Genomic DNA, 27,038 nt, shown 5'->3' with positions numbered 1-27,038 from the left:
GTGTAGGAGATGGCAGCACATGATGCCAGTGTGGCCAGGATACATCAAGCAAAAGGTTTCACTTTAGCTTGTGTTGGTTAGCAGGTGTAGTTTGCTAGCAGCTGGGCTAGCTTTAGACACTGCCAACACATCAGTGGCTATGGCTTTTGGGTTTTGCTTTGGGTAAGTTGTGTTTTGTGGCAATATAATGCATTATTTCTGGTGGCATTTCTGCATGTAGGTGATATGCTTTTCTCTTGCAGTGTGGCCTTACTCCTGTGTGTGTGCTTGCCTGCAAAGTCTGACCACATCCTTGATGGTAAATAAATGTTTTGCTTAATGGGCTCACAGTGATTGGTAGGCGATCAATACTGAGATCTCAACTTGTCTGTTCATACAGGAGTTGTTCATATGGAGTGTCGTGATCGTTACTTCATGATAGCTGTTGATCTCTCCTTCACCGGAGAGGAACCTCGCTTTGAGGCTGTTGGTGAGTCCTGCACAGCTTCATTACATCTACAGCTCAGGCAACGGGGCAACTAAACTATGAGAGGATTTTTCATCAAACACTATTTTAAATGAGAACCTTCACTAGCACCCATTAAATGGTGTGACGTGAGAAACTATACTCTTGAATAAAGGAGTAAATACTGGGCAACATTAATGGTGTAGTATTTGTCTTCCAGATGCAACAGGTGTGCACCCCATCACTGAGCAGTATGCAGCTAAGTGTGGCTACAGTGTCGGTGTTCTCCCTCTGCGGGGCCACGTGGAGCTCCGAGCCTCTGTCTTCAGCTGTCACACTGACAACAAGGTATGCACACACACACACACACACACACACACTCACACACTCACACATGCACATGCACATACATACACAGGCCTGCTGTGGCCCAAAGGAAATAAAATCTTCTGGTGCTCTCAGGATGACGAAGTGTTTACATTCAACTTCAACCTGATTGCAAACCATGAAGGAAAGGAGGTGACCTATGCCTTGAACAAGACCTGTTCTCCCTCTCTCCCCTGGTCTCCCAGAGAGGTTACCTGTGAGGAGAACTACATGGAAGTAAGCACGGTTACAAATCGGATTATTTTACTTATGGAGTACATTCGGATGTGAGCTAGTTGTGACTTCTCTGCAGGTGTCTGTGAGGAGTGAAGTCCCATGTGCATCTGCGGCTAAGAAAGAGGATTGGAGTGCCGTTAAATCTGTACGTTCACAGTTGAATTTCGATGATGATGATGATGATGATGATGATGATGATGATGATGATGATGAATTCGTCGCTCTTGAAGCCACTTTGTGATTCTGGTTCCAGGCGCATAGTTCCAACACTTCGGACTGGCAGGTGACGTTTCAGAGAGCAGAGGAGCAGTCGATGCCTATGACCCTCTCCGACGCTCGTAAGCAGGGCTACGTGTTTGACCTTACAGCTGGAAGGCTTGTGTTTCGTACGCCGTATGGACAACCTGACTCATTCAGCACGGAGGTAAAGAGCTGTGGCGCAATGTCTGTGTTGTGAAGCATTTGGTCCAAAGCAGGTTTTGATTTTTTCTTTTTGAGTCTCTCTCTCAGGTGAATGGTGTTCCAGTAGAGGTGGTCCATGCATCCATGTTCTCCAGACAAAGCTGGGTTGTCCTCATGGTCGACCTGGTGGCTGCCTGCTCCATGCGTCAGTATTACAATCTTTATTTTCCTATTACTTATCTTTTTATTTATGACCATGCAGACTTGTAATACTGGTCCTCGTCTAAACAGATAAAGGATCATATGATGACGATGGATACATGATGTGGGAGACTCCTGAGGTGCTGCACCCGCTGGTGTCTGGTCTGCACGATACCCAGGTCCACATCGGTGTGGACGGCGAACTTGTGGAGCAGCCGGTTGCAGAGGAGAGAGGCTACACTGTGGAGAAGCACAACGCCACAGTCCAGATCAGCATCCCCTATAATGCTGAAGGAGGATACAGGAAGGTTAGAAGAGATGCATGAACAGTTATGAAGTGTTTCTAGTATTTTATTTAGATATGACAGCATTTTGTACTTTCCAGAGCTTTGTGGATGACGACCTGTACGAGTACTACGTCTTTCACCTCTACCTGGAGCAAATCTCGGTGGATGAGGATCATGTTGACACCAGGCTTCGCTTCCACAGGACACTTTCCACTCCTCTGCTGCCACGCCCTGTTTTCACTGAAAACAGTAAGTTTCCCATCGACCCTCTCTGCCTGTGTTGCATCAACCATAATCTGACCGGCTGTTTTCATTTCAGGAACAATCCATGAGGAACATGTGTTCACCATCTACCTGGGAGATGTCCCTGATGATGTTGAGCTAGCTGCTGTTAATTTGAATGGACACAAATGCACAATACCATTTACAAATACAAGCAGCCACACCATCACAAAAGTTGCTCATCCCAACAACACCCATGGGTACACTCTGAGGGTGCCTTTTGGTGACCCTGTTGTCATACAGCAGGTAAAGGTCTCTTGCGTGAGCGGCATCTTTGACTGATCAAGCTGGAGGAATAAACCAGCCTGACACTTAGTTAATATTTTGTCTCTCAGTTCTCCAAAGAAGATGCCGCTATGCAGCAGAAGCTCGACATCAACTACACGCTGACAGTTCTGCCTGAAAATGAGCCTTTTTACCACCTGGCATCAGTCATGGCACTAACAGATGTCTGTAAGTCACTAACCTTGTATTTACAGGCTCAAGCCAACTCCTGCATGGAGCAGTTACTCATCCATCATACTGTATTTAACAGCTCCTCCAGTCTTTGATGCCGTCTGTTCCGAGTCTGGCATCAGCTTCAAACTGGACCACCGGCCTTTTGACTACCTGTGGTACATCAGTATCGACACCGAGCTGCTGACGTCAGAGCTGGCAGCGCAGCACGGCTACATCATGAGCAACGACAGCCAGAGTCTGCTGCTCGACGTGCCGCTCTACACCCACGGATATGAATACAAGGTAGGATGAGGAAAATTAATTCTGATTTTAGATCTAGAAGATGTTAATGGAGCTGATTTTTGATATGGATAGCTATAACTAAATTGTATTTGTTTGTAGAACTTTACTCTGAAGGGATTCCTTGGCACTTTTGAGATCCTTGTGAGGGATCATGAAACGTCAGAGGTCCAGAGTTCAACTGTCAAGACGTGTCCGTTCAGCACTACTGAGCTGATCAGTAAGATCATCCTGTTCTTTACTGTGTGGATGGGTTTGTGGACTTTACATGTCGTTGACAAGTTGTAACTGCCTCTCTGCAGTGTGTTCGACTGATGGGAGGATGACTGTGGTGGCTGACTTGTCTCGGGCCGTCCCAAGTGGAGGGATCCCTGCTAGAACCAACCTCGTAGACAAAGACTGTGGACCCAAGGAAGCAGACGACAGCAGGGCTCTCTTCTCTTTCCCACTCAATGGCTGCGGATCAATAGTCAAGGTAGTGCTGATGCCCGTTTAACCAACTAATGCTCGTCTCTGGCAACATAAGATGAATCCTGTCTGTAAAGTTAAATGCTTGGAAAAACAATAATTTGCACCTTTTTTTTTTAGCTTGGGCAGGAAACTGTGACCTATGAAAATGAGATTTCCTACAACAAGGAGAACGTCGATGTGAGCAAGGCAGCCTCTGAAGATGCTACTGAGCGGTGAGTAACACTGCCCCTCCCCTTTTTTTTTTTTTTTTTTTTTTTTAAAAAAGCCAACAATGTTCTAGGACTAAAGTGTTTCCCACCAGATCCATGGCAGTAAATCAGTCCCTGTCTTACAGGATAACAGTGCAGTGTACGTATCCTCTGGCTGGTCTCCATCGCCTCTTCTCAACATACAGGTTTGAGTCTGATACAGTTGGTATCGGCAGCATCATCCATCATGCGCAGGCCACACCAGGTACAGTGGGCGGCTCACCTGCTGGACATGACCAATTATCACTCATCATATTAGATCTTTGAGTATTCACTTGTATTTCTGCACCGCAGCTCCACAGATCTCCACCATCAAACCTACTACAGCACTTCAAACCACACCTGCTTCCAAAAGACCAACCAGAGCACATCTAGCTTTCCTGCCTGCTCATTACCCCCCTGTCCGCTACATCAGAGTTACAAAGGTTCACAATCTTATTGGCATGAAAATAGGTGAGGACTTTCAAAATTCATTTAGGAGGTCAGGCCTCACTTTGTTAAATTTTTGCTTTTCTCCACAGGAGCTGAGGGAACCTCGCAAACCAAAGTAAATGCTGCACAAATTTGAAGGATGTATACTTTTTTTTTTTTTTTTTTTTTTTTTTTTTTTTTTTTTATATATATATATATATATAGAAAAACTGGAACTTTAATAAAACTGTTTTCTTAATTGTTTCTTTGGCTTTTTTTTGCTGCTTCATCAACACCTACTACATAGACTAATGGGAATATGGAGGAGTGACAGGTACAGGAAGTTTCTAGATGCTATAACTAGATTTAAATCTTTAGTTTCCCTCCACTCATCGTTACCTCTCTTGGATTGGTTTGAAATTCACATTTTTAAATTCATCTGCTGACAGTGAAAAGTTTCTGTGCTCAGTTTGAGATTACAGCTTGTACCAGTGAACATGCTTTGTGCCATCACAACTAGTTTCCAAGCCAAATCCCAGTCCAGTAACAGGCCCCTTACACAAGTGGATCTGGAAACTTGATGCCTGCATTGCACATGCACAGAGGGTAGACTTTAAGCGGTGTAAGAGACATCTTGTGTCCAGTATTTAACTTTTAAAATGAAAAGTAATTACATATTCATAGATTCCTTTTGAGGGAGGAGTAGATTTCATTTTAATAATTAATTAAAATTAAGTTAAATGTCTGACCATAAACTATATGATGTCGCGTTTCCAATTGCAATGGTGTGTAGAAACAGCATGTAGCCAAATGTCTTAATTGGCATTAATTGATGGCACCTGGTGCAGTTTGCTCCAATATGGGTGGATGCAGGATTATGAGGAAACCATTTTCGCTGAGTTGAAAATTACATTAGCTTCATAAAAAACATGACTGACAGTGTTACATAAAGCTGACTTAATATTTGGCATGTTTTTTTTTTTTCATTAGAGCGGGTCAGAGAAATGAACGGGATCTCGAGTCAACCAGCAGGAGGCGCTCGTCGTCACGCGCTTCCACCAGGTAGCGGCTACAACTTAGTGTTTATTTTCGACTTCATTTATTTCCCTCAGTTTGACACCAGCGTGAGGCAGACGCCGCTTTTGACTCTTTTAGATTTACAAACCCTGGATAGGAAAGTCAACCATGAACTGCAGTGGAGGACATGCCGTGAGTTTTCTATCACTTTCGTTTCTTGACCTAAAATTGACTTTTCCACTAGCAGTCAGCAAAGCAGACTGTAAGTGGTAGTGGTGGTGGTGAGTTTATCAGCTAACAAACGTCCATGTTTCTCCTCTAACAGAGACCCAGGCAGCAAGTTCTGCCCTCTTTCTCCACCAGGACCCTGCAGCACCCCTCCTTCCTGCCCCTGTACATGGCTGCAGGCTTTGCGCACCATCACATAGGCTGTAACGACCAAGCAGGTGAGTCGGTTTCAACCACATCTGGGTCAAAGCTTCATCCAGCTGTGCAGCCTCAGTGACTGTTTAATGGCTTCTTCTCTTTAGTCCATCCTATCATCCCAGTCGAGGTCTTCTACACTGACCCCGCCATGAGCTGTGGCAGGAGGATCCCCAACATAGTGACTGATTTGGGGGTAAGTAAGTGTGCTCAGTGCTGGGACCTCATGAACCAACATCTGAAAACTGGTTGCCAGAGCTACCCATAGACATTGTCATTCATGCACCAACAATTATGGGATTTAATCCCTGGACACGTTTTCATAAATCACAATATAATAGATGATGTTCAGAAAACACTTGTTTTTGTGGTAGTTATATCTGGTAAATATGTTTGTGAAGTCAGTCCTTTACTCTTCGATCTCAAATGAATAACCTTAAACCATCATTCCTGACCCCCGTGTGTTTGATGCATTCATTTTCTCCAATCATGTAATGTAATTAATACAGATAGAGGTGATGAGGAGGGTTCCCACACAGTTCCCTGCTGGCAGCCTGGCCTCTGCTCTGTGGGTTGAGGTGGGGGGGTGGTTTAGAGCCTCTGGAGGGGATCAGACAGACGAGGACGTTTAATAAGATTGGCTCAGTCCTGTCAGACAGAGCTAAGACCCTAAACTGGGGGGGGCTGAAGGGAAATGGAGACCAAGCGAAATAAGGAGGGGGGCAGTGAAGACATCGCATCAGCCATACATCTGTTTCAGTTTAGAAAAACAAAATGAGCGAGAGCTGAATAAAAATCATGAGAAGAAAGACAGGGAGAGCGCTGCACGGGGTCAAAAAGGTATTGTGGAGAACGTAAAAAAGAAAAACTGTGAAGCCAGGTGCTGTTTCAGGATGAGGCCGGCGGTCAGATAAACTGGAAACAAACAACTGTCCAGTGTAAGAAGACCGATGAAGACTCTATGTGCACGTGGCCTCTCCATATATTAATAAAGTGCCACGGATATTTTCTTCTGACTGCCATTGTACAGTTTCAACTCTTATAAGACTTATTACACTGGACAGTTGTTGTTTTTCTCAGTTTAAAAATGATAAGAAATTGAATTTGTGTTCATGAAGATATCGTAACAGTAAACACAGTAGTTTGACCTTGTTATGTAATTTTGGATATAGAAACTTTCTGTGTGTCCCTCCTATTAGCATAAATCACTTCTGAGCTCATCCACACGTATTGAGACCCGATATTTACTCTTTACCCCTCAACAATCTTACCAGCCTCATCTCTCCTCACCAGGTTCTCGATTGCTTTCAGCTCAACACTCCACCACCGGTAATGTCCGCCTGTCTGGCTCCGCCAAACCGTCCAGACCCATTCAGATCTGGGCCACACCCCACTAGAGACCTGGGCTGCCCCAGGTGGAGAACGAACCCCATCCACTCACCGGTGCAGCCAAACCGGGCCGTTCTCCAGCTTACCCAGGAGGAGGACCAGGCCATCACTAACCTCCTGAAACTGCACCACCACGGGCCTAGACAAAGCGACCAGACCCTTACTGCTACACAAATGGACTTTTTCAGTGTTGCGGGGCCACCAGTAAACTTGAACCCCTGCCTCTTCCCTAGACGAGGTTGGTCGGATACGGAGCTTGAAGCAGCTGACACGCTCTTGAGTCGCTTCAGTCTCATGGAAGAGGACAGGATCTGGGAGCAGTGCCACCAGAAATCAGCAGTAACACGTCTCGACCCTCCAACATACCAGCACGACATGGATTTACCAATAAACACTGACACCCGGCAAGAGTCTGAGGCTTTACCCACATTAAAAGCTCCTCTCTCTCAGAGTGACATCAGCTACATCGGGTTTACTTGTGCCAGTGAGAACACAGAGCCGGTCTGGGGGGATTCTAGGTCTGTTGAGGACAGAGGTGCCACTGGGTATTTTTCAGAGGTGGGGGAACGGATGCTCTCAGATTTGGAGGGGGACGCTGTGCATGTGCTCCTCAGCCTTGGAGACATGGGAACTCCTGATATCTTGCAGTGACCTTAAACCTGAGGGGGTCTCCTTGCCCCTGGGTGTGTTTTCTTTTTTTGTTTTTTGAAAGGGCTTTACTACATCTTCTTCATTATGGAAACTACTAGTTGAGCGTTTTTTGCTCTTTGTTTTTTCCGGTGGTTGCTCAGAAAAAAAAAGGAAATTTACCTCAAAAGCTTTTGTTTTTCCAGGGTGTGAATTTATTTCCCCACTTGAACAAAAACGAAAACCGTATTTTCATGTCTACCTTTGAGTATTGCACATGCGCCTTGTTACTTTCCTTTCTATCAGTGTTCAATAAAAACGATCCACAGATGAGCCTGTTGCCTAGAAACAAACACCTACAGTAGCTAAAAAGACACAAAGTTTTTTATTAAAAGCACTACTAGTGTTTTGAAGGAGAGAATCCCCCGCTCATTATTTACAACATATTGTACATTTACACTTTATGCACAAATAATACAAACTCTTCACTGACAACAAGCTGCAGGGGGAGCTACAGTGTTATTCCACAATGGCTAGTGACACAAGCTAACAAGCTAGCCAACAGCACAGCTACTGAGACGTCATGAACAGCTACAGCTCAGCCACCGTTTACATGCATTTTCAAAGGTCTTGTGCTTGACATGGTCACGAGAGAAGTCTTGGTGTGTAGTTCTGTGTTTTGAGTTTATTCAAATGTACGTGACCAGATTCTCCATAGGTTTGTCTTCTGGTGAGATAAGATTCCTTTTTAAATGTTCTTCATTCGTTCATTTCATATCATAGGGTGACACCAGTCAGGTTGTTGTGTGTGGCAGGAATGAAGGGACTTAACTTGTGTATGCATGACTCAAGGCATTTTCTGGAAGGAACACCTGTCTCTTTTCTTTCTTTTCTCTGCAGCAGGTTTGACATTTGTGCAATCTGGTGGAGCTATGGCTAGAATGATTAGCATGTCACTTTGGCAGTTTCCCAGCAGCGCATGAAGAGAAGTTAATGCAGGGCTACATGCTCACAAGAACTCTACAGCTGAAATGCTGGAATATGCTGGTCTCTGTTATTGAACGTAAACATGCACATACCACATAGTTTCTTTGAGCATCAGTAATAAATGATTCACTTGAAGTTTCCAGCTGCTTTAGTGCACGCACATGTACTCCAGTGGTATAAATAATGATTTATCACGCTTCTCCTTTTGTCTTTCATTTCCTGGTTGCTTGAAAATGACACGACTCATAAAGGTCCCTGAATAATCGTTGTACAGCGTTTCCGTTTGTCGTCCTTTAAAAAATGATTAAATGTAAACATCCTTTGTCCCTAATGAGCGCTGCGGCCACTGATGTTGCAAACCGCGCTCGCAGCCTGCATGACCCTGTAGCGCTCTCGCAGGTTTCGCCTCCTCACGTGCTCGTTGGTGATCTCAATGACGTTTACTACGGGGAACCAGCCCTTCTGACCGTCCGACAGGCGGCTCCCCTCATACCAGCCTGAGAATGAGAGGAGAAGTAGGCGAGGGGAGGGAAGGGGAGGGAGGAGAACAAATAGGGGAAGATTGGAGGTTTCTGTGTTGTTCATGCAAGAAAGTCAAAATGAATCAATAAACTGCTAAGGAGGAGGGATGAGGATTGACACAGTTATGAGGATCAGGGTGTATGAACAAGAAAGAGTCAAGGGAGGGGGGGGTGTGTTAATGATGCAAAGTCATGTCAGTACATTTGTGTTTTTTAATAGGAGCCTTGTCTGTACTGCATTTTGAACCGTCTTAGTCTGTCGAGCCACAGACACTGATAATGCCAAATATAGGCAAATGGAAAAAGGTAATCTGACACAAGCAGAGATTGATATCGCTTTTGTGCAGTTTGAGCTGCAGATGTGTGCTCTGGAAAAGACAGAATATTTACAGTCCTAAATGTGATGTCTTTAGATTTAAGGGGCCAGCTTGTCTCTGTGACAGTCTGATAAATAAACAACTCTGTCTCTGTCTCAGGATTCCCTGCACGTTCTTACCCTCGTTGGTTTTGCGGATGACGTTGACGATCTCAGTGGGCTCCAGGGTGAGCTCGTCTGCCTGCTGGGCAATGTACTGCTCCACACACTGCACCTGAGGACAGTCTGTCTCACACACACACACACACACACACACACATGACCATAAAAAACTCTGGCTATAAAATCACTATAAAAATAGATGCATCACACATTTTTGTGTGCATGTTTGTGCGTCCTCACCCCAGTCTTCATAAATGACTTCGTCTTCCTCTCTGTCTGGGTTGGTGGGGTTTGGGAAAGCCGCAGTCCACCTGTGCATGTCTGACCTGTTGACAAAAACAGTTAGCTTGAAAAAAAGAAAAAGAAAACAATGAATCTGGGACTCATATTTGTGACATGTCTAAAAACGGCCTGTGAAGCCTCGCTGCGTCTCGTTCTGCTACTCACTGGGAGGGAGCTTTGAAGAGCCGCTCCATTATGCGACCCTGGTGGTTTTCCAGCAGGGTGAGGTTGAAGCAGTGCTCGTAGGGGCCGCCGCTGCTCCCACTTTCATCCACTGGCTGCACCTGCACCAGAGAGCGATGGGCGTGGTCGAGAACCACAAAACGCTCCGCACTGTTCAGGAAACAGAGAGGTAAGTTTGACTTGGTGTCATCAGGCTTTTATGGGAGCCTGTAACTGAAAATCATCTGCCTAGCAGCTATAGGAAATACCGCTATACCAACCGAGGTATATCATTAAGTCACTATAATAAAATTGTGGTTTCATTTATGGAGAGTGGTCACATTCATCATTGTGAAAGTGGCATCATGACAGCTTGTCAGAAGACACAGCTGGAGAGCTTCCAAGGAGCTTGGCTGCGACGTCTGTTCTACAGCTTCAAAATAAAACATGAGGTGAGCCTACAGGCCAATCCCCCCCTCCCCGTCACTTGTTAATGCCGTTATTGTTGACAGGGTTAATGATTAATTATGATTTATGGTCTTCTATGTAAAGTGCATAGCTCTGAAATAGCACCTCTGCTGCCAATTGTAAATAACATCAGGGGAAGGTGACATCATGTCTGTTGTTTTCCAGCAGCTGCTTGAACAAGGTTTACTGTCACTTTGATAGTCAACTTTGCCTCAGTGATTACAAACAAAGATAACTAACTGTGTGGCACATAGCACACTGCAGCGGAGTGATATCTCAATTCAATTATTAACCGACATTAATGTGTGCAACATGTGATTAAGACGGTGTTTGTAATCGGTTTTCCTCTGTTGTCTCTACTTCACACAGAGATTCAAACTTAAAATCTATTTAAAACCGACATATCTTTGAAAAGCCACTAAAACCAGGAACAATTTGCTTATGTTTCATGTAATTGTTGTTTAAGCAATTTGACAGAAGTATCAAGAACTGGGAGCTGGAAATGTTGACATCACTTAGCCCCGCTGTGTAGGGCATTATAGCCATTTATCAGAGTTCAATCTCTAATCCCAGTCAGCGCCTCACCCCTTCTTGGCAGCGATGATGAGCAGATCGTTGAAGAGGAAGAGGTAGACTGGAATGAACTTGGCCCTCATGTTGAAGAGCGTTCCTCCTTTGGACATTTCCTGCAGCTCTCCTTTCTTCTCTAGGAATCGAGTCTGGGAGATGATCGGAATGGCCTGACGAGGACAGACGCAAAAATAAATGTCCAAGAGACTCAAGTCCAGCTAAACTGCAGACAGATAAAAAAAAATAAAATAAAATGATGGGCACATTTAACATTGCCTCAGTTTACCTTGAGCTTGTCAAACTCCAGTGTTTGAGAGACGTGGATCAGCTCCTCCATCTGCCTCATCTTTCCCACCTGAGTGTTGCACTCGTCAATGATCTTTGTGATCATAAGAGTGATAAAAGAGAGAGGTAATTATGAGCTAACCACCTCATCAGTCAGGAGATTCATTATGTTCCCACACTTAAAAACCTCACATTGCCTTCAGCTGTCACTATATAAAACTGGCTGTGTCTCAATGGGAGAACCAGGTTCATTCCTTTTAAAAAATAATCAGAGACTCTCTCTGTTTGAGCTAACTCATTGTCCTCACTGACACATATGACTCACTGTCACTGCAGAGCTCATTCACTAGGAAATCCTTCACCGAGACAATGGCTGACGTCAAATTTCCAGAGGCATGTCAGGCATTCAAACGTCAATTTATATGGATCTGTAGGCGGAGGGGAGGGTGAGGGGTGAGAGGCGTTTACCTTCGACACAGAAGCCAAAGCTTTGGAGGCCGTCTCCTCTTCCTTCGTCCCTTCCTTTGTTCTCTTCAGGATGTTCTGCAACGACAAACAACAACTTTCCATTTCTGCCGCAGACAAACAGCATCAACAGGATGCATTTTTTCCATCCGAACGCAAACATGGTCAGAGGCTTAAGACAAAGTCTGTTTGCCTGCAGGTCAAGAGGCGGTGACGAGTGTGAGCGGGGAAGATTATGCTGGAATGAGGACATTCCACGCGGCAACACACCGTGATGAACTCACGCTCCTGCCTCTCAATAGCTCAGGGTCATGTATACAAAATGTGCTGTGGCGTTTTTGTTTAGACACTAACTGCATTGTAGTCACGCTCCAGTCACATTTCCATGACTCTCACCTGAGATTTTTCCTCTCAAGAAAAGAATAAGTTTCCGCCTCTGTAGTGAAAAAGTAACAGTTGCACACCGACTCCAAACCATAAATTCATTCAGGTTATTAGTCATTTTTATCTTTCAAAGATTCAAAAGGGCTTGAAACATTTTCTTTTTGATTTGGTTAGCCTAGCTTAGCAAAAAGACTGGAACCAGGGGAGAAAGCTAGCCTGGAAAAATACTTGCCTCTAATGCCTCTAAAGCTCACTAATCAACACACTGTGTTTTCTTTGTTTAGTCAATACACAAAAATTACAATTATTTGTAACTATTTATTAGTAAACAACAGTCAGACAAAGAGTCAGGCTGTCTGTGTTCCCTATGGTTCCAGTCCTAAAGCTAAGCTAAGCTAATGTCCTCCTGGCTGTGTTTGTCTGTATTCAATTTTATACGTCTGGATTCATCTAGTTGTCCCCATGACGTTGCCGACCTCAATGAGCATCTTGATGCGTGTGATTCGCTGGAAGGGCAGCAGCATGAAAGACATGAAGGGCAGCCGCTGGCACTGAGGCGACTCCTGCAGACGAATGATGACCGCAGCAAACTGCGCGTTGTTCTTCCTGCAGACACACATAAATTGCACGTGGTTAAGTACAAATTAATGGCTTGTTATGCAGCCGTATTGTTCCTAGCAATACGGAATACAAAAAGGCGGGAGAAAGGTGGTTTCAATGGATAAAACTTGATTAAACATCAATGTTTTCTCAATCTCCCCATCTGACAATCAGCGCCGGCTGTAGTGTCGAGCTTTCCTGCCACATGCAAAATGCTGTGAGAATGTTTTGCTGAATTCACGGACTGTCGCTCAAAGCGAAAAAGCTTTCATCTCTGGAATCTGAAACTAGTGAGAAAAATGAAGATTTTAGAGAATTGTAGCTTGTGGAACAAGACAGTCAGGCTTGACTTCCAGATTCCTTCAGTCCCATCTTATCTTTGCTTCACATCCGCAGCTAAATTCTATGAAAACAACCGGTTCAGATGGAGAAGACAGGCCGCTGTTCCTTACATGAGTGTAGTGAAGGTCTTCTCCTGGTAGATCTGGTTGCGAACGTAGTCGATGTAGACGGGGAACTTGTGCTGGGCGTGGTAGTGGATAATGTCACAGATGTCAGAGAAGACCAGATCCTCAAATATACGGTCCTCCAAGTCCTTCAAGAACCTGTGGAGCAGGTAAAAGGTTTCATTACAATCCTCAAGAAAACTGTGTATAACTATGTGTCATCTCCTTGTAGCTGCTTTTTTGAACCAGAACGAGACAAAAACTTAAAACACTTTACTCGACTGTGGATTATTGTGTGCCCCAGATGACCTCGTGGCCCCAGATGACCTCGTGGCGGTTCAAGTCATAAATCACCTTCCTATTTCCTTTTTCCTTTATCTCCCTTCAGCCTTCCTTCTGCCATTTCTCACCTCTCGCTGACCTCTTCGACCTTCAGGATGTTGGAGAAGAGGGTCTTCTTGTCCCTGATGATCATCGTATCCTCCAGCTCCCGGCTGTCCAGGAAATGTTCGGTCATGACTCGCAGGGATCGAAGGTAAGAGGCCTCTGATGTCAAAACCTCAAACATACTCTGCCAGGGGAAACACACAGATATTAACTTCAGCCTTTAAGTGATACTTTGGTGTGTCCCGCTCTACTGCGGTTTTCCTGAACAGAACATATGCAGCACTTTCCACCCTACGAGCAAAGACGCAGCGTTGTCTCAAATGATGGAAATGTCGGTGGTTTTGTCAAAAGAAAGATTTTGAAAGAATTTTCCTGGCTGGAGATTTGAAAGATTTACACAAGTTCAGCTGATCGACAGTAAAAATGATGTTATATTCTGCATTAAGTTTTGCCCAAACAAGTCTCCAGGTGACTCACAAGTTAAATAGACTTGGAAAAAAAAGGGAAAATAGGTAAATAGAAAACCAAATGATATATCAAAATCTAAATTTAAAGATCCATCACACTTGCAAAGGAAGTCAGCTTCAATAATGGTTGATGAAGTCACATACTATGCATTATTAGCAACAATCAATTAGCAGTTTAGGCCAAATCTTTAATCAATTAATTGTAAAAATAATTGTCAGACTAACCAACAATAAAAATAATCATTAGTTGAAGATCTATAGATTATTTTCAATACTGATTAACCTAATATAAATGATTTTCTCTGCAGATTAATCATTGGATCTATAAAACATAAGTATCACAAGCTCATGTGACGATGGAAACCAACAAATATTCACGTCAAAAGCTGGAACCAGAGAACGACTTAAACGATTAATTGATTATCAAAATAGTTGCCGAACATCTTAGACTACATGGCCACCCTGACGCCCTCATACAGACCAATCATTCCTTTTTATCAAGATCTCTTTTGATTGATTTTATTGATATCATATTTTGCTTTCTACTTTTATACTGTTTGATTAAATTGGTTTATAACCATTTGCGCGGCTCTTGATGTCCTGTGTTTTCCGGTCTGCTGAAACATACTGGACGTCGCTGTACGCACCAGCTGTCCACTTTTTCCAAACAAAGTGCTGCTGCAGCTACTGGAAACAAAAACACATCACTGCCTGCACTTGATGATTTTTTTTTTTTTTGGGGGGGAAATCCTGTCTGATGATGGAAAGTTTGAACTATGACTGTAAAAGCTTTCATGAATCTCAGATGGAGTGAATCAATATTATGTTACAGCAGTGAGTGATACAGTCAGAGGGGAAACTGGACTTTAATTCATATAAAAACATCACATTATTACTTTAAGATGAGATCTATAACGTGATACTGCATCTCCAGTGTCTCTCCTCCTTGCCTCATTGATTTCTCTTTTCTCTCTCCTCTGTACATTATCACTCTCCCTCCTCTCCTCCCTTTAAATCTCTCACCTCCTGGTACTTGCACTGTTCAGGGGTGAGCTGCTCCAGCACTCCACTGGCCCGTACATCTGGCAGGTCCTGCCACAGAGTGCTCTGGCCTGGTGTGGGCACAGGGCTGCCCCTGGGTGGTCCATTCCCCGTCATAGTACCAGTACCAGTACCAGTCCCAGTCCCAGTCCCAGTCCCGGAGCGGCGGGAAGTCAAGTCCATGGCATAGTCAACACTGGTCTTACTGATGTTTCGGCAAACTGTCTGGCGCCGGATCTCCTTGGTGATGACAGAGGCACGGTACGTCTGGTATAGAGGCTCTGAGGGAAACAAAAACAAAAGAGGATCCTCAGAAAAAACCTCCAGTATGTAACTAGTTCACATGCTGTCCCCAATACATGATACAGGCACTCACAGGGTTAAAAGTTGAATTGTACACTGAGTCACTGGTTTATTACTAACTACCATGACGAGCAGTATATGGCCCACAGTATACGTGATTAGATTGCGATGTAGGATTGGGACTTAACAGAAGTTCATAACTGTCAGGTGCAGAGGAAACGATTGAACATGAACTGTTGCCCAAAATGTGCAAAGAAGTTACAGAAGTTACAAAGAAGTTAAGAATTATAGACGAATGACTCATTGTGAAGTTCGGCAAATTAAAATACTGCATCCCTCACATTACATTCAATGTGTTTTTATGTTCTGATTGTTACAGGTGCCGGACTTACCATCCTGCAGGCGGGACTCCCAGCTGAACAAAGGCCCCCTAATGAGGGTGCTATTCCTGAAACAGGAAGTATGAAAATGGGACAAAAGGTTCAATCAGTGTGATATGGAACCGAACTGTCAACAACAAGAGTGAATGACACAGTTATTTAAAGGGAAAAGTTAAAGGGTAAGGCTGCTGTAATATTGTATTTTTCTTATTATCAACAATGTGTTTTTCAGTCTCTGAATGTTATCCAACTTCCATACTCTGTCTGCAGCTTTTTAGAGGCTAAACAGTTTCCTAAAGCACAGCAGTGAATAAAGTAAATGTTGGGGACTAGTTGCCGATTAATACACTTTTGGTGCACTAGTGGGTTTTTCTCACAGCAGGACGGAGTATGTGGGATTGATTTAAGTAAAGTACAGTGGCAGTCTTCAGACAAATGTCACCCAGGGCAACAGCATGGGTCATTTATATGTTTTTTGGATCTTCTGTAGTCTTTTCATGTGATTTGTGAACGAACAGACATCAGCATTATTATTATTTTATATGGAAGTATGAGGTAAAGTGTGGGGTCAGAGATGGAGCCCAGAGTTACAACTCACAGTTCTTCCACTATGTCCTCCTTTTCTCCTTCATTCCCTCCATTCTCCTCTCCCTCTAAAAAGACAGATAAATGTTGGTTCAGTTACACAGAAAATGAACAATTTGTGGATCATTCATAATCTCATCATAGTGTTTGTTCAGTACGAACCTTTTTTCTGTGTGAGGGACTGCAGTGAGGCGCTGCTGAGCCTCCGGGGATCTGTCTTTGGGGGTGGAGGTGGGGGTCTGTAAGGCACGAGGGGGCTGCTTAGCGGTGGAGTGATGGCTCTTTGAGGGCTCAGCCCGCTGGCAGTGGTGCTGGCGGGCGACGACGGTCGCAAGCTGCGCCACTCCTCCAGGGTGGGCTGGGGGAGAGGAATGCCGCCTCTGTGCACCGGCGTGAGGCTGCGGCTTTCTGGGATCAGAGGCATCCTGGGCGGGATGGCGGGAGGCTCGTCCTGTGGGCTTGGGATGGGCTCGTTGCTCATCTGAAACTCTGACGTGGGGTCTGAGTTGCTGTAGGACAGTTTAGTGCGACGGGCAGGTTTGCGCACCTTGATTAGAGGAATATCCAGTTCCTTACACTCGGCTTTCTTTTTAGGAGCGAGGTCAACCACTGGGAGTGTGGCCTCGTAAATATTGTCTTCTTCTTCATCTTGGGCGGGTGGGTGTTGTTGGGTTGGGGGTGACTTAGATCGTTTTGGGGGAACTGGGGGAGACTGCGAACGAGTGACAGCAAGAGAGGCGAGGATACAGTGAGGCCCTGGGTCCGACCGCCGCCTGTGACCCTCAGCGATCAAAACATCTAAAGACTGGCTGAACTTTGCCTTGTGCTTCAACAACTCGCTCTCGACGGTCACAGAAAACCCCTCCACCTCGTCCTCTTCCTCGCTGTCCTCCTCCTCTCCCGGCTCCTCCTCATACTCCTCCCAATCCTCCCCATTCTCCTCCCTCTGCTCTTCCACGTCAGTCTCATCCTCCTCTCCACCTCCACCCTCCTGCTCACCATCTTCCACGTCCACAGGCACCCATATCAGTTTCATGCCGGGCCGCTGGTGGTGGCACACGCAGCTGCAGCTCGGGTCGCAGCAGGGACTGAGAGGCGTGTCTGGACCGTGCTCCGCCTCTGCTTCACCTCCTCCGATCAGCTGAACCTCCACCTCCTTTCCGTCAGGCGCTGCATCAAAAAGAGGCACCGCATGAAAAGGGAAGAAAATAAATCACCGTGAAACTTTCTTTTTTTTCATCATTTCCTCATGTTGCTGTTGGTGTGAATGAGCCGCTTCCTGTCCGCTTCTTTCCTACATGAGTTTCCCCAGACACTTTGATTAAGAGCCTTTTCTCCCCCCATCTGCTTTTATCATGGCACACGCCGGACTGTCGAGTCAGCAGCTCATCACTATGTAAGTGGTGTCTTCAAATATTTATGGAAAGTTTGGATCATTGCGAGGGAAAAATCCAATATTGACAAAAGGAAATGGAGGAGGTGGAGGAATGGGGGGGGGGGGGGGGGGGTGAAGGTTAAATCAGTCAGAGAGACGTGGTGTCAGTCAGCACAGATATGTTTTTAAAATATCACACATTCTTTTTATTCACTTTTAAATGTCAAAATGTGAAAGTCCTTCAGTTCCATGGTTGTGCTTGTGCTTTTAAAACTTTTCAAAAGAAAGTTAAAGAAAGATACAAACTGGATTTAGCCTTTCAGACATGTATTTTTAAGCTAACTGCATTATTCTTAATATACTTTTATTTTATTGCTCATGTAACAGTTGCATTAAATCTAATTCAAACTTCATAAATGCTCAAATATGAAGTAATATATAATGATATTCTATAAAATATTATATTAGGGCCTGAATTGATTAGTTGATTAAGTCAGCCAGCTATTGTGATGCTGAATTAATAATTCAAGTTATTTTTCAGGCACAAATGCAAAACATTCTCTGGATTCAGCTTCTCAGATATGAAGATTTGCTGCTTCCACTGTTTTATATCATTGTAAATTGAATATTTTCAAGTTTTGAACTGTTGATCAGCCGTAAAATACAATCTGAAGACATTACCATGGGCCCTAGGAAACTGTCATTAGTATTTTTCACTATTTCCTTTTATTTTAAAGTCTAAACATGCAATTCATTAATCCAACACTAGTGAATATAACTGTGTGTTGCAGACCTAATCACCAATGAAGACAACATTCCCTTTTAAAGATCAGTTATATATAGTGGCAAAGAATTACCTGCTTAAATGCTTTCTGTTTCTGACAGGGAACTAAAACAAGGAAGTGATCGCATGTGTAACTGAGGAGGGAACTATTTAATCATGCAACCAATTAAATGTCACCTCTTTGAGTTCCTCTTTTGTGGAGTCGAGCTGATCAGTATGACATAACAAGGAACGTCCCATGTCAAAGATTGACAGACTGAAACTGAAAGCATCTCCAGATTAATGTTCTTCACTTTATAACTGTATAACAACCAGAGGACAGTGTGAGGCAATAAGGAAACATCTTTTCTGGCTGCATTTAAACACACACACACACACATTCACAAATGTGTACGCACACAGGGGATCACTTGACCAACAGAACCTGTTCATGACTGTTGTAGCAGATCAACCGGACGCACCACACCTGTTTGTTGAGAACATTCTGACTATGCTGTAAATTTCACTTTCAAACCAATCAGGTTCTGCACACACTCACATGCAATTCTTGCATCAAATAAGAAATTCCCAGTTACGCTTTTCCTTCAGTTTTATCTTTCAGTTCCTGATCTCAAACTTCATTCAGTCTGGCGTCTGTGAAAGTGGCACTAACTTCATTTACACTTTATGGATCAGGCATTAACACTGATCTTTTTTCCCGCAGACCTAAAGCTGCAATAAGTTACTTTAAATGTTTCTGGCTCTGAATAGCAGTCAAGAAATCATGTGGCACAGCTTCATATGACAAAGGATATGTGCTGTTTGAAGGACTAAGATAGATTTAATCAATGTTTCAAATAAATACTTAAATGTTTATATGGATGCAAATATGAAAAAGCAGCAAATCAAGCCAAAGATAGAAACACAAGATAAAAACCACTGTACCTGATCGACCTCCTTCCACAGGGACGCCGTCCCCCTCTTCTCCTCCCACACTCTCCCTCTGTTTCTGCAGCAGGCGACTCCTCTTCACGGGCAGCGGAGGCGCCTGCTCTGCCCCGATCTGAAGCTGCAGACTGCTGCGGCCTGGTTTGGGTTTTACGGTAGGCGGCCTTTTGAACCGCTTATTTGTTTTGAGTTCTGAGGTGCCATTGGTGGGTTGCACCTCGGGCTCATGCGACACAGACTCCTGTTTGCTAAACTTGCTCACAATCCTTTTGACTTTCCCTCCAGAGATGCTCGTGCTGCCGCCTCTGTCTCCCAGTGGAGGGGAGCTGGCTTGTGTTGGCGGCTTCGGGGGGATCTCCGGTCTTTGTTTGGTCTCAGCTTTGAGGGGTAAAGGAGATATGGGCCGTTGGGATGCTTCCTGGACAGACATGGTCGTTGGAGGTGGTCTTCTCTTACAGCTTATAAGCCCTGACCAATCAGAGGTCAGGCTTTGAGGGCAAAGGTCACCGTGAGCATCATCACCTGAAAAGAGAGAAAAAGAAAATTGATAACCAGTTTGATGTTATATTAAATGCAATGTCATCACCCACAACCCAGCTTGATTGCCAACAGTTCAGTCGGAGATTCTGATTAGCTAAGCTAGTAGCGGCTAATGTAGCCTCGAGCAGCTAGTGAGCTACAGGAGTCTGGTAAGCTTGTCCTTCTTTCTATCTCCACACCCCCCCCTAATGATAAATCTGAAGGATCAGAAGAAATGAGAAAAGAATATTTATATATTTCTGTTACAGAAACTTTTTCACAACTTTTCTTTCCTTATCTTTGTGTTTCCTTGTTATTGAAATACTGGATAGTTTGACATCCTCAGGCCCCATAAATAGGCCCATAACCACTGATATGGGGTCAAAAGTACACATTGCTTTTATTTTACGTTCCTGGGAAGTGTATGTCTTTGGACGGTGAACATAATGAGCTGACAGGGGAGAACGAGGGAATGACATACAATAAAGGTGCCTGCTTGAACTCGGGACGTTGCAATTACACGGTGAACGCCTTAAAACTCTAGGTCAGTGGTTCTCAACCTTTTTTGGCTTGTGACTCCTTAAAAAACATGATTCACTATAATTACAGTAATTTTCTGTAGCTGAAACAAATATTTGTAACAAAGCAATAAACATTACACTATTCTGTATCTCCATTACAGTATAATCCTCAAATCAGACTTTGTGCTCTGTGCGGCAAATCTCCCGCTGTAAGGCCTCTGAGGAAAATGAACTTTGCACATTAAAGATCACAAACCTTACTGCTGAGAAAACATTACCACAAATAAAACAAGAGATTATGTCAAACCAGTTGAGTGGCTACACTACGGCTACAAACCATAGATTTTTCCATTGTGATATTCCCTGATATCTCTCTACAACTTCTTAGACTGCTTTTCTAATAATGACTCAGAGCTCAAACGCATGACTTTGTTTATTCATGTACTGCCTCAAAGGCTCCAATGTGTCAGCACTATGAGAACAGGGATGCCGGAAGGGAAGTACTGCCAGTAACAATAGTCCACCTATGAAAAGTCTGCAGAAAACAGAACTGAGATTATTTTCAAATCTGATATTATTACACCTTAAACTTCTGCGAACAGGTATAAAGTGAAGTAGAAAAACAAACGGTGGATCCTCTTTTGTTTGCTTGTTCTATATTTTGAATAGTATTGTATAATTAATGCTGCACTGGTTCAATCTAGGTAATAGTTAACCACTGTTTCAATACAGTTGACATTAATAATCACCCCACCCTCTCCAGTGTTGCCCTGCCTGGCTGAATAGCCTCAAGCAAACTGTTTTTACTTGTGTATTATACACACAAAAGGAATTACAATTATGAATCCAGTGACAACATGACAAATCTGAACGTGTCTGTACTCACTCACAAAGATGCACACAACTGTACATACACATACACACACACATACACCAACACTCATGCTTGCACTGACTCAATCCTTCGAAATCCAAACCTTGATAAATTTCCACAGTCTAAGCGCTGGAGTCGTTCAAATGAGGCCGAACCCTTTTTCTTTCGGCCTGTAAGTGTGTATAAAAAGAAACATGATGACGACAACGTGAAATTCAAGTTTCCATTCTGGGTGACCACACGGCCATGCAGCACATTCTTCTCACCATATGTTTTTTTTGATGTGTGTGCAACAGCTGATGTAATACCAAACCGAACGAGGGTTACTCATCTTCTGACTCACGCAGAAAAGAAAGAGAGCAGAGACGCAGAAAAAAAAAAGACCTCGCTCTGCTGCTTTGTGGGTCTCTTTGATGAATAATTTTATCATGGAGCTGCGTGGATTTACGATGACACACACATCATCAAGCGGCTGCAACGAGCAATTTAATTAACCATTAAGGTAGTGAGTAATAATTGATTCCTCATTTAGTCTATAATTATCTTTATAGACTAAACGCTCACAGCTGGCAGTCACATAAACCCAAGTATCTATTTTTTTAGCCATGTTAACGGTGTGGCTCTGTGGATGGTAACAACTATCTGCTGAGTGGTCTGAAATGACCTGTGGGTGGAGTTCATACATTTTCTGTTGATGGACTAACAGATTAATAGACTAACTCACTGATGAAACTAACAGTAGACGATTTATACACATGTAAGGAATTTGACTAAATGTACGGACACACAGATTCAGGAACAAGTTTGAGAAGACAGTTAGAAAAATACAACTCAAAACAAGGACGGCAAAGCTAAATGAAGATAGGTAAACTTAAACATTTAAATATTATAGTAGGTGAAAAAATAGATGCTTTTATAAATATATATAACAAGCTGCAGCATACAGCACAATGTGTATAAACAAGTCAAAGAAATGTGTAAGTTGTAAACAAGATTAAAAAAGTGAGACGGCGCAGAGGGTAAATAGTGTTTGAATAAATGCTGAATGGGTAATGTAATATGTTACCGTGCAGAATATATATGCATGTGTACATGACAGTTTATAATATATCATTTAAGTTTTTCAGGTACCGTAGATGTTTTAGTGTTACAGGTTTACCGCACGGAGATTGTTTTCTGGCATTACGTGAATGAAACATGTTCTTTGTCAGAATCTTAAAGGGACATTCGACCAAATTTTTACAGATGGAGTTCGGTTAACTCGTCACAAGGGTCAACGGACCAACGGTTGTACAATGTTTTCTGTGGTTCTGCAAGAAGTTTTGAAGCGTATGAGACAATAACCCTGATGATGTCATCAAATAACCCTGATGATGTCATCAGGGTCATCGGATAAATCGTCATCAGAAAGTCTGTGATTGAAACTAGAGTTGTGATGTGGGCTTTTACCAAGTAGGTAAGGTCCAATGGAAGATGCTGTTGAAATGCATTATGGGAAATGTAGTATCCAATGTTTTTGAAGCAAACCAGAGGCTGCCTCCGCTGCTTTGATTTTAACCTTTACTTTTTTTAATCTGTCCATCACAAGTCCCTTAACTTTATGGAAGAGCAAATTTAAATCCAGAGTACCCTTTAATGAGACAATCACAAAGTGGTCTGTTGCTCTATGAAAGATTAGAGGCCTGTCATTTCATTTGAAAATGCCTGTAATTTCATATATCAAGTAGTCACCAGACCAGAGAAGATTTTTAAGAAATTAATCACACCCTTGTTTACCTGCGTAATACCAGCAGGTACACAAAGGCATCACCGATAGTAATCTACTATGATGGGTTCTTAACCTGAAAGACTTTTTCCACACAACCTCCTAAAGTGAAAAAACAAACAACCAGTAACTGCTTGTTACTGACAAAGTGCACCAGCTAGTCAGACCAGTCTGAAGGAGATGTGCATGCTGCACAGTCACTGAGCTTATAATAAAGAGGCAGATGGGGTTTCATGTTTCAGTCTGACCGAAACGTGTTTCTGGGCTGGCAAACAGCCGTGTATAAAATAATTACAACACGACAAAGCAGGAAACGCATGCCATAAAGACACGAGGAGTTTAATTAGAAAAACAATGCACCATCAACCTGTACAGCCTTTTCGTTTTCTGGCACTCCTTTTTTCCTTAGTTTTCTGTTTCCCCAATCCAAGAGATATTGTTCAGAACCATGACATACTACAACAAAGTATGTGCATGGGTGTGTGTGTGTCTTGGGGTGTAATGTAGTTTCTTCAAGGTTTTAGTTTTGGCCCTCTGGTTATAGTCATTGTCCACAGGGTGACATATAAACCTCGACTCTACGAGGGTGTGTTCGCTCACAAAGCACTCATCTAGACATTGGGGATCTCACGTTCTCATATGTGTGTTAACGCACTCAGAGTACACTTGAGGTTGCACCCCCCCCCCCCCCCCCCCCCCCCCCCAGACTTTCTTTCAGTCAGCCCCCAGCAGACATCAAGCCTTTTGTCTCCTTTTGCTTTTTCGACCTGGTTAGTTCAATAGCTGCATCCTCCAGTCTACTGGACTTGACACACTCAGGCTGGGTCAGTGGGCCAGTCATTCATCCCAGTAAGTGTATTTGTCCTGGTAAATCCAATACATATCAGATATGGTGTGATCCCTTAAATCAGACCAGCTTGAGAACAATCCTTAAGTGCTTAAAGAGGACGTCCATTAACACAATGCTGTGTGTGTGTGTGTGTGTGTGTGTGTGTGAGTGTATACAGTATGCCATCTGCTCTGGTGACTAATGGGTCAGTGTGTATATAAAATGGGTAGGGGGCTTTAAGAGAGCTGCTCTCTGCCTGACTAGCATCAACCAACATAGTGCATGTGATGTGCCTGTAAGCTCCACGTTGGCCAGGAAGAGGGACGGAAAAGGTGTGTCGAAAAAAAAAAGGAAAACATACACACATACACACTAGGGGTGAGAAAAAAAAAACATGAGGATCTAGGGTTGGTTTGGTGATATTAGTAGTACAAGAAAAAGCTTTGGCAAAAATATGTAAATGTAAATATGGTGTTTAGGTCTTATAAGACTGTGCTGAAGGGAAACATCACAACTTTAAGACACCCATAATCTGCCAATAGTGGTCGAGCCTGCTCTACGTCAATTTTAGTGATAATAAACGCGTTTTCCAATATAAATATTCACAATCAAGATGAATTAAGTGTCATGGACAGGCTATTCATAAAATGTTCAAAATCAACTTTTGCCTATAATAGTCTTATTTTTATCCCTTAATCGTTACTATATGTCTTAGTCGGTGAAACGGGAAAAATAAGGCCAAACATGACACGACAGAAAATGCTGGAGTGATGGCAGAGGGATACAATTTCACTTATCAATATAACGATGTCACTACAATTTTATAAAAACGTTTCGCAAGTGTTTCAGCGGTTTTTCCGTAAGGGAACAGGTGCTTTCAGTCTCAACCACCAAAGTCACCAAACTGCTCTTAGTGAACTACGAATAATTAACTACTTTCACCTAAAATATAAATTACAGGAGAAAAAAAAACTCACCAATATTACTCAGACATGTCTGAATGTGTCTCTTCAGTCATTCGGCTCTAGTGTTGGCAGTCCAGCGAAGTGTAGTTAGCTTTTCCAAGACAAGAAGCTTTAGGTTAAAATCGGTCCGGGGCGCAGCGACGTTAGTGCACGTCAAACTTAAATATGCTGTAAAAATGATCCAATTCATAAAAACACACCGGGTCAGTTTCTTATTGTTTCTCTGACAGGGTTGTTGTGTGAGCACCCATCATCCCCCTGTTGTTGTCTCCTCTTTGTTACCCGCAGCATGTATGAGAGGGGAGGAAAGGGAGGTAGGAGTGCAACCCCCCCCCCCCCCGAGGGCTGTAACCGCCAAGTCACACACAGTAATGTTAGGAGGTTCCGGTACCTAATTTCAAAATAAAAGACTGATTTAAAACATGGTGTGCGCAGAAACGAAAATAGAAAAGTAAAGCATGAAGTCTCAGCACTGATCTTTTGCCTTAGTGTCTGACAAATGAAAGCTGTAGATCTTGAACATACACACAAGCAACAATCCATTTATTTTATAACTGTAACTTTACAAGGCTCAAGGAAATAATGTTTGAATGTTTCTGATGAGTCAGCTAACGATATGAATGATGTGCATTCTTTAAAAATTAATTTGTGTAATGGATTTTAGCAAATATATTTTATTATATGCTTTATGAATTTAATTATGTTTAATATAAAGGTTTGTTTGTGTTCTGCATTTGCTCTCAGGGATAATAAAGTTAAAATAGAGCTGAAGTTGAGCTTAGTTGAAGGCCACTACAAAACCTTGGCAATCACAAAACATATAAGGTATTCTCTATGATATATAATATACTATAAAAACATCTAATCCTTAGATATGAATCTATATGTCTTTTTTTTTAATCTCGCATGATTTGCCCTTTTATTCTCGTATGATAATGTATTTGTATCCTATTATTCTATGACGCTTATATATGACTCTTATTTTGAAGGACAAAATGTCAGAATCTTGGCACTTTCCGACTTTTTATTGTAAACTTCAAAAACTTATTTTCTCTCATTCTACTAATACCCCAGAAACTCATATTAAAACTCTAAATATATGTGTATTTTATGGTTAATGTTACACAAGCATACTTACAGTAAAGTCCTTGCTTGTTTTGCTATTAAACACTTTACTATTGTTTATGAAGCAGTGGCATATAGCATATACTATGGCATAATAAAGTGATCACTGCTTGAAAATGAATATCAGTATACAGTAGCTATATTGACCCACTTCTGTATGCTAGATTACATTCCTCAACAGGTGCACAGAAGGAGGTGCTTTTCTACTGTATATGTCCCTCCCCTCACCTCTGTATTTTACTTTTGCATCCTACTTCCACCTAGTGTCTCAGTGGGGAACAGACATTAAGTGTTTGTTAATGGAGAAACATTATTATTCAGTAATTACTGTTTATTTTATATGTTTTATTGTTTTCACTACCATATGAGAAATTAAAAAAATGTTTGTGTTTGTATATGTTGGCACAAAGTTTTCATTGTTCTGCACATCTGTATCCTGTGAAGCCTACATTATATCGCTATTTTAACTTACTACCTCATCACTTTTAGTATGTGACTCAAAATGCTGACTCTCTTGTCTGTTTGACTTACGACTGTCTAATAGTTTTGACCTCCGAAGTCACATTTATTAGATAGTTATTAACTTACAAAGTCAAAATAATTCTTAGTTAGATATTAGATTATTATTGATTTACTAAGTCAAAACATCATAATTTGTACCTACTATCTTATAATTTTCACTTAAAATCTAAAAATAAAATTACTTTGTGACTCAAATGTATGACTTTATAGCATACTTTTTGTTTATCATAGTACTTTTATTGTCATCATGCATACATTATCATTTTTTTTCTTTCTTGGTGAAACTGGGTTTAGGAGAATTGTGATGCTCTGACTCCCGCAGAGCAGACCAGGCCATCATGAATGAGAAGTAGACCCGGTCAGTTTGATGCTCGTGAGACGTTACAAGGCCCGATAACCTCAGACGTTCTTTAATTTATCGATTACCAGTCAGCACACCACATCTGAGTCTTTTCCACCTGAATGAAACGGCAGAGC

General features: G+C 42.7%; 3 protein-coding genes across 6 annotated transcripts; 2 read left to right on the top strand and 1 right to left on the bottom strand.

Moving 5' to 3' along the window:
* The first annotated feature begins 55 nt into the window (after positions 1–55).
* On the top strand, positions 56–4,287 carry LOC130164491 (uncharacterized). Of its 3 annotated transcripts, none has more exons than XM_056369261.1 (19): positions 56–162; positions 243–298; positions 380–469; positions 666–793; positions 908–1,048; positions 1,125–1,193; positions 1,302–1,472; positions 1,559–1,655; positions 1,742–1,959; positions 2,037–2,187; positions 2,258–2,466; positions 2,556–2,673; positions 2,756–2,961; positions 3,061–3,178; positions 3,261–3,433; positions 3,547–3,641; positions 3,764–3,882; positions 3,972–4,102; positions 4,199–4,287. In XM_056369261.1, exons 1-19 carry the CDS (start codon positions 140–142, stop codon positions 4,226–4,228), a joined length of 2,343 nt encoding a protein of 780 aa, XP_056225236.1. In that variant the 5' UTR covers positions 56–139; the 3' UTR covers positions 4,229–4,287. The 3 variants fall into 3 exon arrangements, with proteins under 3 accessions (XP_056225236.1, XP_056225235.1, XP_056225234.1); XM_056369260.1 differs by having other exon boundaries at positions 3,972–4,130; XM_056369259.1 differs by having other exon boundaries at positions 3,972–4,287.
* Positions 4,288–4,342: 55 nt separating this feature from the next.
* On the top strand, positions 4,343–8,802 carry LOC130164494 (uncharacterized). Of its 2 annotated transcripts, XM_056369264.1 has the most exons (5): positions 4,344–5,150; positions 5,244–5,297; positions 5,431–5,551; positions 5,636–5,724; positions 6,822–8,802. In XM_056369264.1, exons 2-5 carry the CDS (start codon positions 5,274–5,276, stop codon positions 7,566–7,568), a joined length of 981 nt encoding a protein of 326 aa, XP_056225239.1. In that variant the 5' UTR covers positions 4,344–5,150; positions 5,244–5,273; the 3' UTR covers positions 7,569–8,802. The 2 variants fall into 2 exon arrangements, with proteins under 2 accessions (XP_056225240.1, XP_056225239.1); XM_056369265.1 differs by having other exon boundaries at positions 4,343–5,297; positions 6,840–8,802.
* arhgef15b (Rho guanine nucleotide exchange factor 15b) lies at positions 7,911–25,235 on the bottom strand. The gene is made up of 16 exons (XM_056369258.1): positions 24,927–25,235; positions 19,439–19,963; positions 16,518–17,525; positions 16,369–16,423; positions 15,783–15,838; positions 15,070–15,368; positions 13,603–13,763; positions 13,199–13,351; positions 12,623–12,752; positions 11,766–11,840; positions 11,299–11,391; positions 11,028–11,182; positions 9,978–10,145; positions 9,771–9,856; positions 9,549–9,653; positions 7,911–9,028 (listed from the first exon to the last, which is right to left on the bottom strand). Exons 2-16 carry the CDS (start codon positions 19,869–19,871, stop codon positions 8,859–8,861), a joined length of 3,147 nt encoding a protein of 1,048 aa, XP_056225233.1. The 5' UTR covers positions 19,872–19,963; positions 24,927–25,235; the 3' UTR covers positions 7,911–8,858.
* Between the last annotated feature and the right edge of the window lie 1,803 nt (positions 25,236–27,038).

Source organism: Seriola aureovittata, chromosome 23 (assembly GCF_021018895.1).
Source record: "Seriola aureovittata isolate HTS-2021-v1 ecotype China chromosome 23, ASM2101889v1, whole genome shotgun sequence".
Taxonomy (NCBI): Eukaryota; Metazoa; Chordata; class Actinopteri; order Carangiformes; family Carangidae; genus Seriola; species Seriola aureovittata.
Note: the sequence above shows the minus strand (reverse complement) of the source record. Positions and strands in the feature narration are given on the sequence as shown.